Here is an 18,796-nt window from a genome sequence, read left to right as displayed (position 1 = left end):
CCAATCACATGGAGGCCACAGATATTGGACACAGTGTTGAGATGCAACATCTTACTTTGTCGAATCTCATGATTTAGTCTTTGCCAGCACATTCCTTATGAAGAGGCCATTGCACATCATGACTTGTATCAATGGTGAACATTTCACTCATATTAATTACTGGCTGATATGCAGATGCACCTTCAAGGTGGCATTAAATGCAAAATTAATCCCATCAGAATCCATCACCCCTTCACATCAACTCTTTGCTTTGAATGTTCAGCTAGGGGAGTTAAAACCCTTTTGTCCTCAGAGGACTGGTCCGGAAAGAATAAAGTGTTGGAAACTCTCCAAAAAGGACATGTTCAGAACACTGATCAGCCTGCAGAAACCATGTGGGTTCAGATCACTGATCAAATACACATAACAGTGCTGAAAGTCTCAGAATAACAAAATTAGGAAAACGGTTCACAGACAAACAGACTTGGTGGAGGAACAAAGAAATAGAGATGGCTGTCAAAGCCAGAAATGAGGCTTATAAGACATGTCAGAAATTAAAACTACAAGTAGATCACAACCAGTACAAGATCTGCAAAACGCACTGGTGCCTCAACAAAAAATTACCACCACTAAGGTCTGTATGGGACACTCGATACGGCAGGGGTTGCAAGTAAGGTCTACCGTCTAGCCAAAACCCAGCACAGAGCAACTGAAAGATAATGGCCATATCCTGCAGTGCTTAGGCTTTACTTTAACTAAAAAATCATCACATGCTAGAAATAAGTCCATGTGTCTTCCAGTAAACATGCATGACAACATTACAGTTCCACGTACTGCTCCTAGATGGCAGCACTGACCCTTGTTGGATAGAATACGATTGCTTGCTTTGAAGAGTAGCAAGGAAGTGTTCTGTGTACTTGGTTTTCCTGCTCATTCCTACAGTGGCGCCATGGTGTCTTGACTCTCTCATTATAGCGTGACAGAAACTCAAACTGCCAATCACATCTTTTTTCCTCTCATATATGCATAGTAATACTAATATAACAATGTTCGAAGTAAATATGAAAAAAGTTGACCTTAGCCAAGCATTAAAAGTATATATTTTAGATTATGTTTGTAATCTTAGTCAATAGTTGTCAGGAGCATATACACACGGCCCATAGTTAGGCTTAACACAGGGATTTGGAATGAGAAAGAAGAAAGGTTTTGCTGCTAAGCACAATTTCCATTGTGATGTTCTCTTCAGAGTTTGTTGATGTTGCAACTGTTGGTATTTTACCTATCACAGACATTATGTCCCAAAAATAATTCAAAACAAGAATGAAATAGTCATAATTACTAGATAGTTTTGATGAATCCTCCAAAATGAGCAATAATGGATGAAAAAGTGAAGAAAGTGAAATTGATGCAAATGAATATGGGAACAACATAAGTGACAGGGCAGATTCAGACAATAAGTACCTGTGTGTTATTGGTGGAATTATTCGTGAGAATTTGACAGAAAGTCAATTATAGTGATGAGGAAAGTATGGAATGGTAGAGGTCACAAATCATTATCTAGGACCACAAACAATATTCTAGTCTATACTAATATAAAAAGAGGTAAAGTTTGTTTGTATGTAATGGCTAATCTCAGGAACTACTGGACCGATTCTAAAAGTTATTTCACTAATAGAAAGATTTTCAAAACATTTCGAGGATGGGGGACGGGGGTGACGTGGGGAGATATAAAAATACTAGGCTAATATATGTGAAATATCGAATTTGTCGTACAAGGATGAGACAAAGCTCATTTTATGCCCCTTGACGCAAAGAACAAAACTCAGTAAGCCCTATGGGCCCGAAAACCTTGTTTTAAGGCCCTAAAACCAACCATTATTGAGATATTGGCATCACACTACCCCTGCTCTAGGAATCGGATAAAGAAATAAATTGCCGTAACCATCAAAGAGAGAAATTTAAGATGAATTTAAATATTATAAACAAATGATTCGCCGGTTCAATACAATTTATCATTTATTATATTAGTACATGTTTTGTCCCCTAAGGAAAATCATCAGCTATAATGAATTAATATTAATATATCAGAATACCAAAATAGACATCATTAAAATTGGCGAGAGACATTAAAAAATTGATGTATGGTACGACATTTAAAATACAATCTTGGCAAATTTTGTTAAAATTATAAGTTATATGATCGATAAAAACAGTTGAATTGTCCATTAAACTCTTGATAATATTCTTGAGAATAACAGTTGTGCTTTTAAAGCTTGTGCTTTTTATTGATCATCATCATCATCATCAGTTTTCCACTCCAGTTGCCCGGGTGTGGTTTATGAGCACTCTCCATTTCTGTCTGTCCATGTACCACTCTTCTCTCAAGACGACATTCCAGCTGACTCCTCTTGTCCCTATGTCCTCTTTCACTTGGTCCAGGCATCTCTTCCTAGGTCTTCCTACCATTCGTTTTCCGGCCACGACTGTGTGTAGCCAATGTTTTGTTGTCCTTCTATCGTCCATTCATTTGACATGGCCAAACCATTTCATACGGGCCCTTGTCACTTTTTCATTCAGGGATGGGTACACACCAGCTTCCTCCCTTATTCTTTCATTCCTTACCCTGTCCCTTTTTGTCTTCTGTACCATAGTTCGTAGGAACTTCATTTCTGCGGCCTGTAGTTTGCTATCCACTGTTGGGTTGTTGTGCAGGTTTCTAGGCCATATGTTATTATGGGGGTGAAGTATGATTGGAGTAGAATCTGCTTTGATCTTAAGGAAACTTGTTCGTTCCAGAGGAGGTTCCAAACTTGATGGTAAAACTGAGCTGATTTTTGAATGCGGTTGTTAATCTCTTGCTGTATTCTGTTATCACTTGAAATGATGCACCCAAGATATTTATATTGGTCTACTGTTTCCAGCTGTATACCTTCCAGCATTATTTTTCCTTTCTTCTTCTGCCTGTTGACAGACATAGTAACGGTTTTCGATTTATTTATTTATTTATTTATTTATTTATTTATTTATTTATTTATTGTAAATCCGTGTGCTTTCAAATGTTCATTCCAGGTGTTCAGCCTCTCTTGGACTTCCTTCTCTGTATTTCCCCAAATTACTACATCATCTGCAAATGAAAATGCATTGATGTCCATATTGTTCTTATGCTTAATTTCTTTCATGACTTCATCCATGACAGTGATAAAAAGGGTGAAAGGGTTCTGCCTTGTTGCACTCCTTTAGTGGTTTGGAACCAATCAGAATTACTGTTTCCTATCTGTATGCAACTGCAGCAGTCTTCGTAAAGCATTTTAACTTTCTGGATAAGCCCTTTGGGTGCATTTTTCTTTCTTAAGCATTCCCATATAGTCCTCCTTAGAACACTATCAAATGCTTTTTCGAGATCCAAAAACACTAGTGTTAAGTCTTTGCCCTTCTCCTAATGCTTTTCTGACAGTATTCTAAGTGCAAATATGAGATCGGTAGTTGATCGGTGTTCTCTGAAGCCATATTGTTCTTCCTGTAGTTGTGGTTCTATTATTTTCCTTAGCCTTTTTCAAGTATTTTCTCAAATATTTTCAAACCATGAGACAATAAAGTGATCCCTCTATAATTGCTACATTTCTTCCGGCTTCCTTTTTTGAAGGGGGGTATTATTATTATTCCCTTTTTCCAATCATCTGGGACTTTCCTATCCTTCCATATTGCATTAATTACTCTGTGAAGCCACTGTATTCCCATTGCACCAGTTGCTTTGATCATATCTGCACTGACTTCATCAAATCCTGTTGATCTTTCTTTGGGTATACTATTAAGGGCCGTCTCTACTTCCTTCCATGTTGGCGGCTTCTCTTGGTCAGGCTCATCATTGCAGCTTAAACTGACCTGCGTGGTTACATCATTGGAGTCTTTCCCAGTACTGTTGTATAAAATATCAAAATAGGATTTCATGATCTTCCTTATTTCTATCTCTTCCCTAACTATGTTACCATCTGGTTCCTCTATTGGTGTTATGTATTCATTCTCTCTTCTTATATTTCGTATTGTTCGGTAAAGTAGTTTAGAATTAGCTTTGCTGTCTTGCTCTAATTTATCTGTGAAATCAGTCCAGGCTTTCTGTTTTTCTTTGGCCACAATTTTCTTTACTCGTAACTTCTGATCTCTGTATTTCTGCTGCAGTTCGTTTACTCTAGATTCGTTCCTTTGACTTCCTTTTTGCATTTCTTTGTCTCTGGCTTTCCAGGTTTCATTTTTCGCTTTCACAGCAATCTTCACCCGATCGTTCCACCAAGGAGTTTCTTTTGCCTTCATTTTGCTATTAGTTTTATCACAAACTTCTACTGCAGCTCCAACAATGCTTTCTTTGAATCTAGTCCACTGGATGTTGCCTTCTTGTAATGGTAATTTATTGGTCACATTTTTTGTGTATTCAACTTGTTTCTCTGCCTTCTTTAGCTCCCACGTCTTGATTTTTAGTTTCCTGTATTTCTGAGGTCTATAAATTTCAGTGTGCTTTATTGTTGCAAGGAGAAGTCTGTGGTCACTGTCCAGGCTTTCACTTGGTATAACTCTGACATCACATATGGTCTTTCCTGCTTCATTGTCTGATATAAAATAATCTATCAAAGTTTTAGTATCTCCATTCCAACTGTATCTTGTTAGTTCATGGCTTAGCTGCTTCTGAAACCAACTGTTGTTTATTCTCAAGCCATTCCTTACACATAGATCTAGAAGACTTTCTCCTTCTGGGTTCCTGTCTCCATAACCATGTGGACCTAGTACATTTTCATATCCAAGCCTGTCTGATCCAACTTGAGCATTTAGATCTCCCATTACTATGATATTTCCTCTCTTTCTATTAGCTTCTTCTAAATCAGTTCGGAATTGTTCTTTTCCCTCTTCGTTACAGCCAGTCTGTGGGGCATACACCTGGACTACTGTCAGCACACTCTTGTTAAGAGAGATGTTCAACTTAATACTTCTTTCATTAACATATATTACCTCACTGTTGACATCAGTGTCCTCTCTTAATATAAAACCTACACCATTTTTGGCTTGTGTTTTATTTCCATTCCAATGTAGTTTGTATCCTTTTCTTAGCTTTCTTGTTCCTCTTCCCTTCCACTTTGCCTCACTCAGGCCAAGAATACAGAGGTTCCTCCTTTCCATCATATCTATCAGCTCCTCGCCTCTGCCAGTCAGGGTCAGGATATTTATTGTTCCAATTCTGTGTTTAGGACTCTTTCTTTAGGGCTTCTTCTCAGAACATCGTACTTGAACATCAGCCTTATGGTCATCATATGTTGCAGATGTTTGAGAAGACGTGTCTATCCAGTATTTTTGCATTCCGAGGCTCGTTTTGTAGTTGAAAGCAATCGATATAACCCTTCAGTTGACTTGCTAAGCCTAACACTGCTGGGGATTTTCTGTCAGGGGTATTCTCCCTTAGCCTGTCCCCTACCTCTCTGCAGAGCGACCGACGCAAAATCGGGAGGTTGTGGGTTCGGATCCCACTGGTGTCTGGTTGGCCATTTTTGTTCTGTACTTAACGTCTCTTCAACACGTACTTAATGTACGTAACACGACCTAATAGGTTGAAAGTCGATTTCGATTACAATGCGGTCGTGAAAATTCAATATTCGTTGACTTGGCCCTCAATGGGCAACTTAAACGCACTCTACAGTGTGATGGTAGTAGTACCAGACCTGTAGCTCAGATCCTTTCCAACAGAACAAAGATGGCCTAGGCCACCATAGCTCAATTGGTAGAGCAACCGACGCGAAATCGGGAGGTTGTGGGTTCGGATCCCACTGGTGTCTGGTTGGCCATTTTTGTTCTGTACTTAACATCTCTTCAACACGTACTTAATGTACGTAACACGACCTAATAGGTTGAAAGTCGATTTCGATTAGATGTATAGTTGTTTTGAAATTTTGAACTTGTACGAAGATATTATCAAAGAACCTCTAAGTTATGTGTATCACCGAGAATATAGTTCGTAAGTTGCAAGTTGGCAGATTTTGTTCAGAATGTATTTGTAATATCCTTTTGTAAATAACATTTTTCAATTTTAAGGATCACGGTTGATTTATTTCGGAATCTGCAATCTAAGCCATGTCCATGCCCTCGGTAGGTCCTGCCTGCTTACACTTTCCTGGTTTATTGTCCACTAGTTGGCCCTACTGATATTTACGTATGTTTTGGTCGGCGGATATCCGCGTAATTTCAGCTAATGTTTCTCTGAGTGTGTAGTGGTTTCTGATATTGTGTAGTTGCTCTTACCTTCCCCCCTTTACTGTGTTTAGTGCTTTGTTTTGTGTAACCACTGTAGTAGCGGTTACACTTTATAATATTTAAGTTCATTTTAAATATTCTCTATTTGATATATAGTCAATACGGGATTATTGTTATTAGATATGAAACTGTTAAAGCTTGTTACATGTAATGCCGTAACCATGGCAAAATCAGCTCCAGTAAGCTTACAGCAGTGAGATTGTGTACAGTATATCACAAAAACCTAACATGTTACAGACATAAAATTTGGTATTTGGAATCTCCTTAAAAATAAAATAACACAAAATTTTTGTTTTCAGAAAAGCCACTTAAGGGGTAAGGCTTGAAAAGAAGTGAGGAAGGAGTTGAATTCCTTATATGAGGATACATATATCTCGGAAACGAAAGATGTTACACATGTTAAAATTCGTAGGCCGTACTTGGAATCTCTTTTAAAAATAAATGAACGCACTTTTTCTGGAAAATCCACTTAAGGGGGTGAAATTTTTTTTAAAAAGAGGGTGATATTTTAAAATGAGTATCTTCTTCTCTTCTATTGGTTTTCCCGTGCCTGTGGGGTCATGGGTGAGAACTGTATCGCACATGTGGATTTGACGCTGTTTTACGACTGGGTGCTCTTCCTGATGGCAACCCTATGTGTAGGGATATACTTACTATTGCGTATTCCTGTTATGGTTGGTAATGTGGTGTGTTGAGTGAATATGAAGAGGAGAGTGTTGGGAGAAACACAAACAACCTGTCCTTGAGCCAGAAGAATTAATCACATGCGATTAAAATATCCAACCCAGCCCGAAATCGAAACCGGAACTGTGAATCGAAGGCCTCAACGATGGACTCTCAGCCAAGGAGTGGGGCAGTTTTTAAAATTAGTATATCTACAGTATATCTCATAAACTTAACATGTTACAGGCGTGAAAATGGGTATTTGCAATCTCCTTTAGAAATAAAGAAACCCCTTTATTTTTAACTGTCTCTCACATGTAGAGTTCCATGTCGCATGTTCCAGATTTAACTCTGCCAGTAGCTTGGTCATCTTAGCCCCAAAAGGCAGTGCCACAAACGTGGTTTACAAAGAGGTTCTGGCGTAAATGAAATGCAATTTTTAGAAGAGTTTTTGTACTTTAGGGATTTTTAGATAATGTCTTAGTGCAGTACCGAGAAACGATTAATTTTTATCAACTTACGAAATCCTCGCGAGCGAAGCCGTGGGTAACAGCTAGTTTACAATATAGATAAAAGTGTCAGATTGCTTCCCATTTAGACACAGGTTCTATTAAAGAATTTCTCGATTTCAATAATTGTACTGTAGTATTAGTGATAAATAGGCAAGAAAGTGAATTATAACAAAGTTATGTGGATGTAAAATAAATATAGTTTCTTCGTAACATTAGTCAAAACTCCTTTGTGGTTTGCTTTGTGCTACTTTTGCATGAAAACAGGCAGTTGAGTATTTATTTCTTTCAGAATAGATGGATACCTGCAAACTGTTGATCAAATTAGGTATAAATGACTTATTTATGTTTAGTATTATTATTAGCGTGTGGTAACATACACAAAACAATACAAAGATTAAATATACAGCACAAACAATTACAAGATATACACATAACATTGAAAACAATCATGCAAGCAAAAGGGTTCAAAGAGTTAGATCTAAGTTCTCTAGCCATTGTATGGCCTCAGAAGAAGCCACCACAAAGTCCTGGCTGGATCCAGCAAATGCCCTTCCAATGCATTTGGTGACAATATGGTTGATAGTCTGCTTAACTGCACCATAGTCACAGGCTGCAGATGATCTCATACCCCATTTAAACAACATTGATCCACATCTCCCGTGGTTAGTACATACTCTCTTGAGGGCTACCCATGTCTCGCGGGGCAAATCAAAGCCAGCTGGAAGATTCTTATAATTGAACAGTGTCTGCCATTGAATCGGAGCCACGCTGTTCCACTCGTTGCCAATCAGTTTTTGGATTGAAATCCCTCCTAACAAGTTCTTGTGCTGTTTGAATAGGAGATCTTGATTTGAGGCAGCTGAATCTGACGTTAACATCTTTATGGATAGGGAGATCAAGATTGGTTAATATCTTGTTGTATTCTCTAAACAAGTTGTTCAATCTTCTAATTCTAGGAGGTTCTATGTGGCTGAGCACTCGCAACCAGAAAAGAGGAGTAGATTTTACTGTGCCACTGTTTCATTCAGGACCGAGTCCACCTTTTTAGCATGAGAGCTGTTGATCCAAACTACTCAGCTGTGGAAAGCACCAATGCCATAGCTGAAGTGTGCAAAGTAGATGCTGAAGCTCCCCATGTGGAACCAGCAAGTTTCCACACCAGCTGATTCCTTGTGATAATGCAGTTGCTGGTACTGTCTTCCCAGTTAGCATTAGTGATGAGCAGTCCGAGATGGGGTTTTGAGATTTCTCAAAACTAGCGCAAGCACCTGTTTCTCACGATGAGTGTTGAGAGATCATGAGAGCCGCGGCCCCACACTGAGGTGAGCAGTGTGTCGTAGGCCTACAGTCACACGGAGCTGAATATTGTTTGTGCCAAGTATGCGAATAGTAGTGACGGGCATTGTTGTTGCTCAAGACTCTCGAGACTGATGTCATAGATCTCGAGACTTGCATGAGAATTTTGAGACGGATTCTCCTGTGCTGCAATCTGTGCAATATCCCAGTAACTACAAAAGAAAAACTCTCAACAATTTTTTATCTACCTTTACGTTTAATAATAAACAAGTCTACAAAATCACAAATATTTTTAAAAACCAAGTCATCAAAATAACCTTCAAAACTTGTAACAGAAACACAGATATTTTACAGAATACCAATTGCAATAATTGTAATGCATCTTATGTTTGTTAAACAGGTAGGAGCTTCCATACAAGATACTTAGAGTATGTTAACGCCCTGAAATATAACAGATTTTCGGCCATGCGACATAAGTTCAACTAATATCAATCAAGACATGAAAATTCTCAAAGTTATACAAAAAGGCTCTCTGCTCATTATTACAGAAAATTGTTTTATCCATCTGGAACAGTTTATCAATCTTAACTTCAATCTAAATGAAACTTCAGAGAAATCATTTTATTTGACCTTTTAATTCCTATCTTTAGTAATCATGTCTTAGATAAAAATAATTCTTTCTTTTATAATCTCTTTAAATTGTCCTCTCAGCAGCAATCTTTCTTTCCACATCCTTCTGCCCAACCTTAAGACACCCCCTCTCCCATCCCTCCCCCTTCTCAGTTTCCCTCTCTTCCTCTCCCTATCTACTCCTTTGTTTACATTGCCTCCTTCCTACAAGAAGTCAGTGCTTGTTCCCTGCCCACTCATTTGTTACATGGCCTGCCCGCTTCCTCCAGCAAGTCAGTGCTTGTTCTACATCAGAGAGAGGTGAGTCTTGTAGATAATTTTTCTCCTTTTTCATTTCTTTTCTGTATGTTCATTCATTCATTCATTCATTCATTCATTCATAATTCTCGCTATAATTACCAGACTTACTTCTTTGCCTTAGGTCTTTAGTAAACTTTAAAACATAAGATAATAACAATAGTCTGGCTCCATGGCTAAATGGTTAGCGTGCTGGCCTTTGGTCACAGGGATCCCGGGTTTGATTCCCGGCAGCGTCGGGAATTTTAACCATCATTGGTTGATTTCGCTGGCACAGGGGCTGGGTGTATGTGTCATCATCATCATTTCATCCTCATCACGACGTGCAGGTCGCCTATGGGAGTCGTCAAATCAAAAGACCTGCACCTAGCGAGCCGAACATCTCCTCGTACACTCCCGGTACTAAAAGCCATATGTCATTTCATTTCATAACCATTAATTTTGTTATATGTAGTTTAATGTTATAATTATCCCTGCAACATTGTCTTTGTCTGTTACTGTATTTATTTTTATTTATTTATTCAATAAGTCTTTACAGAGTGCTGGAATCTTTAATCTTTTTTGGGAAAGTGTTAAGTGATTTTGATTTGCTCAAGAGTGCTTCAAACTTATTCTCTAAGGTCGTCTGCTTACGATAACACATTAAAAAGCCTATTATAAACTAGGTCTTGGAAAATGTTCCATTGGACATTTGTGAGTCTATGAGTGACCTCAAGGTGAGTCTCGTACAAATGGTTATTTAAAAAGGCCTTTTTCTTATGAAGAAATTTTAATTCGTTCTGTAACCACATCTTATTAGTTTTCAGTTGAACTTTTTTTTTTGGTGAGGACAGACGCGATGTTTGTTAGTGCCTTTAAGACAATAGGGAACATGCATGATCCGGGGTTTTAATTAAAAATATGCTCATCTGATTCAAAATTGCATGCAGAATTCAAAAATGTGATCAGAATGTACAAATAATAACTCGAAACATGATAAAAATCTACGAAAATGTCACGTCACGCAAGTACGCGATCTCATTGGCCTGACGTCATCGTACAGGTTGACTGAATTAGCAGACGAAATAACACACAGTGTGCTGTGAGAAGCAGGATACACTTCGCGTATTTCTACTTTATGTTAGTGTCTAGTATGGTTAAATTCGAGGTCTATACATTGGATAATAATCTGAGTGGTATATTTTAGACTTAAAATGAATCCTGCGCAGACAGTGAGGCAGAAAACTTATAAATGGTGTAGAGTTCCGATGTGCAATAGCATACCAAACAAATTGTTTATAAACGTTCCAAAGACGCTAAAACTAGGGAGAAATGGATTTTGGCGAGCTGGAGAAATGCTGGTGATATATCGGAAAAGTCTACAGTTTATTTTTTTGAAGATTTTAACGGAAGATGAATTTGTTTGAATTTTCAAATCACTTTTCCATGTCAGCTGTTCTAGTGGTAATACTTTAAATTTTAATGTATGATGCTTTATTTAAATGCTTCAATTACATATTGGAATATGAAAGTAATAAACAGTGCATTAAATAATGCTAATTATTAAAGTATTCTCCAAACCTAACCTATGTTTTGGGTGATCCATGTCAAGATAATAAATCAAAGGGGTTATGAACCATTTTGACAGCTCTAATTCTACCAATATATCTTGGCATGGGACAGTTATGTATGTCTTTATTGAAGAGCTTAATTGGTAAAGAAATTTAGGCTATATCTAAATACTCTATAATGTAACAAAGAATAGCGTGTACATCATGAAAGGAAACAACGTGAATTTAACAAATGTATAACTCTACACAAAACCAATGCTTGTCTGTTGGGGTCTTATAAGTTAATAATGCTCAATTATAATAATTATCATAATATTAATGAAATAAATAACATAATTGCACACAGGTGAAAATAGTGATGTAGGTGTTTAAAATATTATCCAACTTAGCCTAAGTTTTAGGTTATACAAGCCAAGTCAATAAACCGAAGGGTAAAAATACCGCGCGAGTTGCCTGTGCGGTTAGGAGCGCGCAGCTGTGAGCTCGATGCTGAGGCTGTACCTAAGGCCACGGCCGCTTTGTTCCCATTCCTAGGCCTTTCCTGTCCCATCGTCGCCATAAGACCTATATGTGACGGTGTGACGTAAAGCAAAAAAATAAAAGTCACAGCACCCAAAGACATTCCTGTATTGAGCGACTAAAATGTCACCAGGACACTTTTCTTTCCTGATATGCTCAGCTTGTTAAAAGCCAAATGTAATTAATGTTATTGGCTTCACGCCCCGCTAACTACTTCTACGATTTTCGGAGACGCCGATGTGCAGTAATTTAGTCCTGCAGGAGTTATTTTACGTGCCAGTAAATCTACCGACACGAGACTGACGTATTTGAGCACCTTCAGCTACCACTGGACTGAACCAGGATCGAACCTGCCAAGTTGGGGTCAGAAGGCCAGCACCTCAACAGTCTGAACCACTCAGCCCGACTTGTGAAAACTAGATGAAGTCATATTTATCTTTATCATGTTTAACTTTTTCCCTCCACAAAGATATTTAATTCTCTTTCATGGGCCCCGGAAGTGGGTAGGCCAGTTGTCCCAACCATAAATATATATTTTTTTGGGAATGATAGATTATAGCCCTATAGTACTATGATCTTTCTTTCTTTCTTTCTTAATCAGTTTATCCTTCAGGGTTGGTTTTCTCTCGGACTCAGTGAGGGATTTCACCTCTACCACTTCAAGGGCAGTGTCCTGGAACGTGAGACTTTGAGTATGGTGATGAAACTGGTGAGGAGGGCCATTACCTCACCCAGGCGGCCTCAGCTGTTATGCTCAACAGGGGCCTTGTTGGAGGATGGGAGGATCGGAAGGGATAGACAAGGAAGAGGGAAGGAAACGGCTGTGGCCTTAGGTGCCTGGAGGAGAAGTAGGAAAATACGAAAAACCACTTCGAGGATGGCTGAGGTGGGATTCGAAACCCTTCTACTCAGTTGACCTCCCGAGGCTGAGTAGACCCCCGTTCCAGCCCTCGCACTATTTGTTTTCAACTTTCATGGCAGAACCGGGAATCGAAACCGGGCCTCCGGGAGTGGCACACATTAACCACTACACCACAGAAGCGGACTAGTACTATAATGCTACCTATATGTTTATGTTAGTGCTGAAATCCGATTTCTTACTTTACTAATGCTGAAAGCCCGAAAATGTAATGTTATTCTTTAATAGGGGAGTCAGTCTAGAAGGAAATGTTGAAAGTGATGTGATATCTATCCAGATTCGTTGTTATCCTAATACTATGGGTTACAGTACATTGCACGTATATAAAAGACACCACTTACAAACTTGCTTGTTATCCGCGAATTTCTGCGGCCACAAAAGTCACTATTTTTCAAGAATGATGACATTTACACATGATAGATTGTCTGACTGTGCTGTTTTGAACCTTTCTTCCGTCATTTCTAAGTTATTCGCGATCATCAATAATAAACAATCGGCTTTTAGCAACGGCTGATGCACAACGGCTGGTAGAGCTCCATGCGGTACTGGATCGTGACGTCACAGCGCGCCGCTTACGTCAGAGGCCGTTTCACTCGCCTTGCGGAAAGGCACTATTAAATATTTTTTTAATGGTAGAAAACAAGGCAACATACGACAATGTAATACGTTTACGTACTATTTCATTGGTGTACTTTTCAAAAAAAATATTTTTGAAAATGATGCATGTTCCCAATTGGGGGTGAAATTATGCGTGATACATTTTTAATAAAATCTGTATCTTCGCCCAATTTTCCTATTTTAATTTTTAAGCCTATGTATTGTTGGACTTTAGATTTTGCCTGGTGGGCCGAATTATTTAATATTAAAAACCTCATATTTGGTCCTATTGAAAGGAGAGTACAAATGATCCACCTTATATCAATACAAAATATGTTGCTAATACAAGATCACAACATTTTTATTAGGTACCAATTTCGATGTCTTTGGACACCATCATCAGCCACAATAGGTCAGACAAACAAAGAGATATATATATATATATATATATATATTATAATACAAAATATAGACCATTAGTAATAAAATGTCATTAATTGGATGAAATATACAACGTGATGGTGCTTAAAAGTCATTCTTACAAAATTTAAGGTTAAAGACTTTGTTGCTGTGTAATGACTAAACGTCTTGAGCATGGCGTGAATAAACACTGGATGAATGTTGAATGTCGACATCTAAAAGCTGATGTAAAATATTGTTCCTCTGTTAATAATATGTAACTTGGTAGTGGCCTGTAGCATCAGTTTTCATAAGGTAAACAATATATTATAAAGTAATTAAGCAAGTGGGTCGTGTTAACGGCATTGACAGAAGTATTGTTGTGAAACCTGAAAGTTCTCGATCCAATGCGGGACCTGAAGTGTGAGAAAGAAAAATTTTTGAATTAAAATAAGTTGATGGAAAAGGAGGCAGTAAATTAAAAAAAAATATTAATGTAAGGGGCTCACCTTGATGGGCCTCTTTGTACGGAGATTGGAGAGGAACTGAAGGCTGGAGCTTACTGGGAGCATAGCACAGTGTTAAGAGAGGGAGAGGGGTGAATCATCCCTCAACCCCCTACCTCCATTATTATCCCCATGCCCTCTGAACTCTGCATTAGATTTTACTTTGGCATCGCATTCCACCTCCTGAGTCCTTGTACTAAGCCCCACGGTGCACTGAACACTCGACTGTTCATTAGATTCAGCTCTTACCTCGCCCCCATATTCCTCTTGTTCTCCAAACTGCCTTCCTTCTTGCCTTGAACCCAGGTCCCCTTCTTTCTTGAGCTCCTCTTCCATAACTTTCAGTTCAGCTACCGATGAAAATCACCTCCAATTCCCATTGGACACAAACAGCTGTTGACCACTTACATACGCCTTTAGTCCCTGAGATCTTGCTCCCCCTTGGTGTCTCTTCAGTATTCTTAAATTCTAGCTACCTTCTCTTCCCATGTCTCTCTTCACCCAGATTTTTTCCCCGTGTAGGATGCTTACATTTCTTATTATTATATCTGTCGCTTGCTTGGACTAGACTCCTTTTTCTGTTATACATATGTTTTAGTTATCACATAATCTGCTTAATTTTTATTTGGCTGAAGATGGCCACAAGTGGCTGAAACTAGTCCCAAGACTTACAGTACATAATATCATTTACTTTTATTCTTATAATTGCACTTCAATATGGAACAGAAATTAAATTTATAGCTTATGAGTGGCTTAGATGGTGGAGGCACATGCCTTCTGATCCCAACTTGGCAGGTTCAATCCTGGCTCAGTCCGGTGGTATTTGAAGGTGCTCAAATACGTCAGCCTCGTGCTGGTAGATTTACTGGCACGTAATATCTTGTGACGTAAAAGAACTCTTGCGCGACTAAATACCGGCACCTCGGCCAACCATTGAAATAGTGGGATATAAAGAAAATAACATTATTATTATTCATTTATCTTTCTTAAGTCTAATAGTTGAGAACGGTGACATCACGAACGACCATGAAACTGCTATACGTATGACAGATAAGATTCACTTATGCTTCAACAACGTATTCACCAGACAAACTGCGCACTTCTCCATTTCCTTTGCATTACTCTCCTTCATGCAAGTAGATGTGCCAGCAGAAGGCGAGCAATTCGAGCACTGAACTTAGCACACTTTTAAAGGGGTGAAAACGATTGTTTGAAAATTATTTCAGAGGGACTTCAGGTGATTGTGTTAATGATCATACCATGTTCCACAAATTTGAGCATCACACTTCAAACCCTTCCCTTGTAAACTGAATATGACTTTTTACTATATAAACATTAGTATGTGCAGCTATAATAAACTTCAATAAAAAGATATGGTATTTTAGAGAACAGATTAAAGCAAATTTATATTCAGGAGTAGCATATGAATTACTTGTCACACCAAGGAAATTGTACATGTTTTTCTGGCAGTTTCTCGTATTATTTAAGAAACAAGATTTCCACTTCTTGAGGTGCACATGGCCCTGAGGTTCACTCAGCTTATACCAAAAATGAGTACCAGATTAATTCCTGGGGACAGCGGCCAGGCATAGAGCTAACAACTCTACCCCATCAAGTGCCAAGGTTACGGATAGTGGAAGTCTTTACCTTCCACGCCTCAGGGCCTTCATGGTCAGTACAGAGAGAGAGTTCTCGTATCATCGCATTTATCTGGGGGGTCAAACGTGCTTTTTCAGAAAAATACGAAAAATTTCTTTGCTTAGAAATGAAATTACCATTATTCCTTTTAATTGTAATGCTATTTATGCTATGTTTTTGTGGAAGGAAATTAGTACCTACAACAATATATATTACATTTTTCCACTGTGTTCCCATCCCTTTGACCAGTTGGAGATGATCGTACATTGACCAAATACTGTACATCAAACTGCCTCTTATACTCAATCATTAGCTGCAACAAACCTACTGTAAGACTGCAAGGTTAATGATATGTTTTAATTGCTATACAGTTTACATGGTTAATGCAGTATCGAGCTTCAGACAAGTAGTAGTCTCACCTCTCAGCAAACATTTTTGTAGAAGGTATTTTGTTTTGTGTGTCAATGTTCTGTGTATGTCTGTCATCAAGCTGTTCACATTTTTTCCGTACAGTAGAACCTCATTAATCCGGACTAATTGAGACTCTAGGTTGTCCAAATGAATGTCCAGATAAACAAAAGCTCATATTAAAACACACTGTTCAGTAAAAAGAATGTGTACAGTACAGTATTTTAAATTTAAGAAATACAAAGGTTAGTATACAAGATATAATGCAATACAGTATTAGGCCCTACAAAATACAGAATATACCGGGTGAGTTGGCTGTGCGGTTAGGAGTGCGCAGCTGTGAGCTCGCATCCGGGAGATAGTGGGTTTGAATCCCACTGTCGGCAGCCCTGAAGGTGGTTTTCCGTAGTTTCCCATTTTCACACCAGGCAAATGCTGGGGCTGTACCTAAATTAAGGCCACGGCTGCTTCCTTCCCATTTGTAGGCCTTTCCTGTCCCATCGTCGCCATAAGACCTATCTGTGTCGGGGCGACGTAAACCAACTAGCAGAAAAATACAGAATAAGTAGTGCAGTACAGAATTAGAACATGGCAGTCAAGCACACCTTCATTGACCACATTTGATACGCTTTCTGGTTCGAAGTTACTGCTGATCTTTTGTTATCTTCCTTTGACATTTATGTCTTTACTAATTAACATGCGTAGGTCTCAAATGTTCATAATATGCAGATATGGTTTCATTGTTATTTAACGTATTTAATGACAATATTTAGGTGGTCTTTAATTTCACTAAGTTTTGGCTTAGGATTAATAATATCACTTGCTTCATCCTGGTCATATTCAGCTGTTTTGGAGCTTTCTGCAGTAATCACATTTTCAATGATCTCCTCCTTTGTTAAAATGTGATAACGTGGATCATCTTCATCTGCTTCCAGCAAAACATAGCTCTCATAACTCAGCTTTATGCTGTATTTGCATTTATGTAATTATTATTAAACAGCTGTACAGATTAAGCAAAGTCCGGACTATTGAGGTTCTACTGTACTATATTTTGTTCAAAGATTTTGATGTTAAAATCTAATGCAGTTTTCTCTCTATTTTTCAGCTTTCTTATCAATGCTGGAAAATCCTGGGAGTGCCAATATGTGGATCAATGATCCAGATGCATCACCTGTTCTTAGTCAGATTTTTAAAACTTACCATGCTGAGAAACATGCTCAGCAAATAAACAGACTTATGGAACAGCAGCAGCAGCACCGCCGCTTATGAGTTAGAAATGAATGACCAAATATTTAATTGATATTTTGACATGCTCTGAATTCTTCAATATATGCTGTGAAGTTCAGTTGATATTAATCCTGCCTTATATTACTATAATGCAATATTTTTAGTGAGGAGTGTTGGAGGGCTAAAATTGCTCATGTTGTCCAAACAATCATACATAGTTCTTAAGGTTTTTATCTCAAATCAGCGTTTTCATATCCCACATAATTGGTCATGATTATCAAGCCGTTTAACCTCAGACTAGGATGTATATTATATAATACCATATTTTATTCATGAAGAGTACTTTTTATTACAAGCGATTATTATTGGTAATTTCATTGAATTATAAAAACATATGATGGATGTAATGGCATCACATTTCGAACAGACTGTTTTCATATTTTGAATTTTGACTGTTGGTAATAAAAGTCTGCCTGATAATCTCCCGTTTCACAAGTATCAGCAGCAATATCACATTAGGGTCAGTGCTTTTTAATTTTTAATATAAATACATTTGTGCAATTTATGTGCTTTGCAAATTTGCTAATTATGAAGTTATGCAGTTCAGTGCTGTTAAGTCGTAGGTGCAGATCTCCAATGAACAAATCATGTATAATAGACAAAGTTTTTGAGGTGTGTAGCATGGCGCTGTCAATTTGTTCAAAGCAAAATTATGAAATATATTTTTGATACATACAATGAAGTATAGTTAGTTGCAGATTTGACTTTTGAGATCTCCTTTGCCTTCAGATAATTTACCCATCTTTTACCTGGTTGTTAAGCTGAATTGTGTTAAGTAATCACATATCATGTCCATGGTTATTTGGAAACAAGATCAGCTTCAGTTTTGCATGAAATGATGTGTTTCTGCATGCACTTGGATGTCATCTTTTGCTTTCACTATGGAATAAAGAAAATTGTAAGACCTTTTTATTATTATATGTCTTGTAAGGATCTTAGAACAGTTGCTTTCTTTTAGTCTGTGTTCTTAGCAAAATTCAGTCTTCCTATTACCCATTTTCTCAATGTAGTGGATTAAGGTGTGATTCTAAAGTATAACAAGTCGAAATATTCTCCCTAGGGCGACTGCCCTAAATGCAGATCAGTGGTGATTGATTGATTGATTGATTGATTGATTGATTGATTGATTGATTGATTGATTGATTGATTGATTGATTGTGACTGAAGTTTGTAGTTGATATATATACAACTACAACAAGGTTTTTAATAGATTTAAATTTCTATCGTGCATCTGTCTGTCAGCATGAATTAAATTTAACTGAAGCAGCAACTTAAGTCATGCCGTGAAGTATGAACTTTCTATAA

General features: G+C 37.9%; 1 protein-coding gene across 1 annotated transcript in view; it reads left to right on the top strand.

Annotated features, from left to right (window-relative positions):
- Kpc2 (Kip1 ubiquitination-promoting complex subunit 2) overlaps nt 1-18,375 on the top strand; it is a 172,601-nt gene extending 154,226 nt beyond the window's left edge. The window contains exon 7 of the mRNA XM_067145781.2: nt 17,310-18,375. Coding sequence (XP_067001882.2) covers nt 17,310-17,473 — 164 coding nt within the window. The 3' untranslated portion in view covers nt 17,474-18,375. The remainder of the gene's footprint in view (nt 1-17,309) is intronic.
- Nucleotides 18,376-18,796: the final 421 nt, after the last annotated feature.

This window comes from Anabrus simplex, chromosome 4 (assembly GCF_040414725.1).
Source record: "Anabrus simplex isolate iqAnaSimp1 chromosome 4, ASM4041472v1, whole genome shotgun sequence".
Lineage (NCBI taxonomy): Eukaryota > Metazoa > Arthropoda > Insecta > Orthoptera > Tettigoniidae > Anabrus > Anabrus simplex.
The sequence above is the reverse complement of the archived record's forward strand: the minus strand, read 5'-3'. Positions and strand labels throughout refer to the sequence as shown.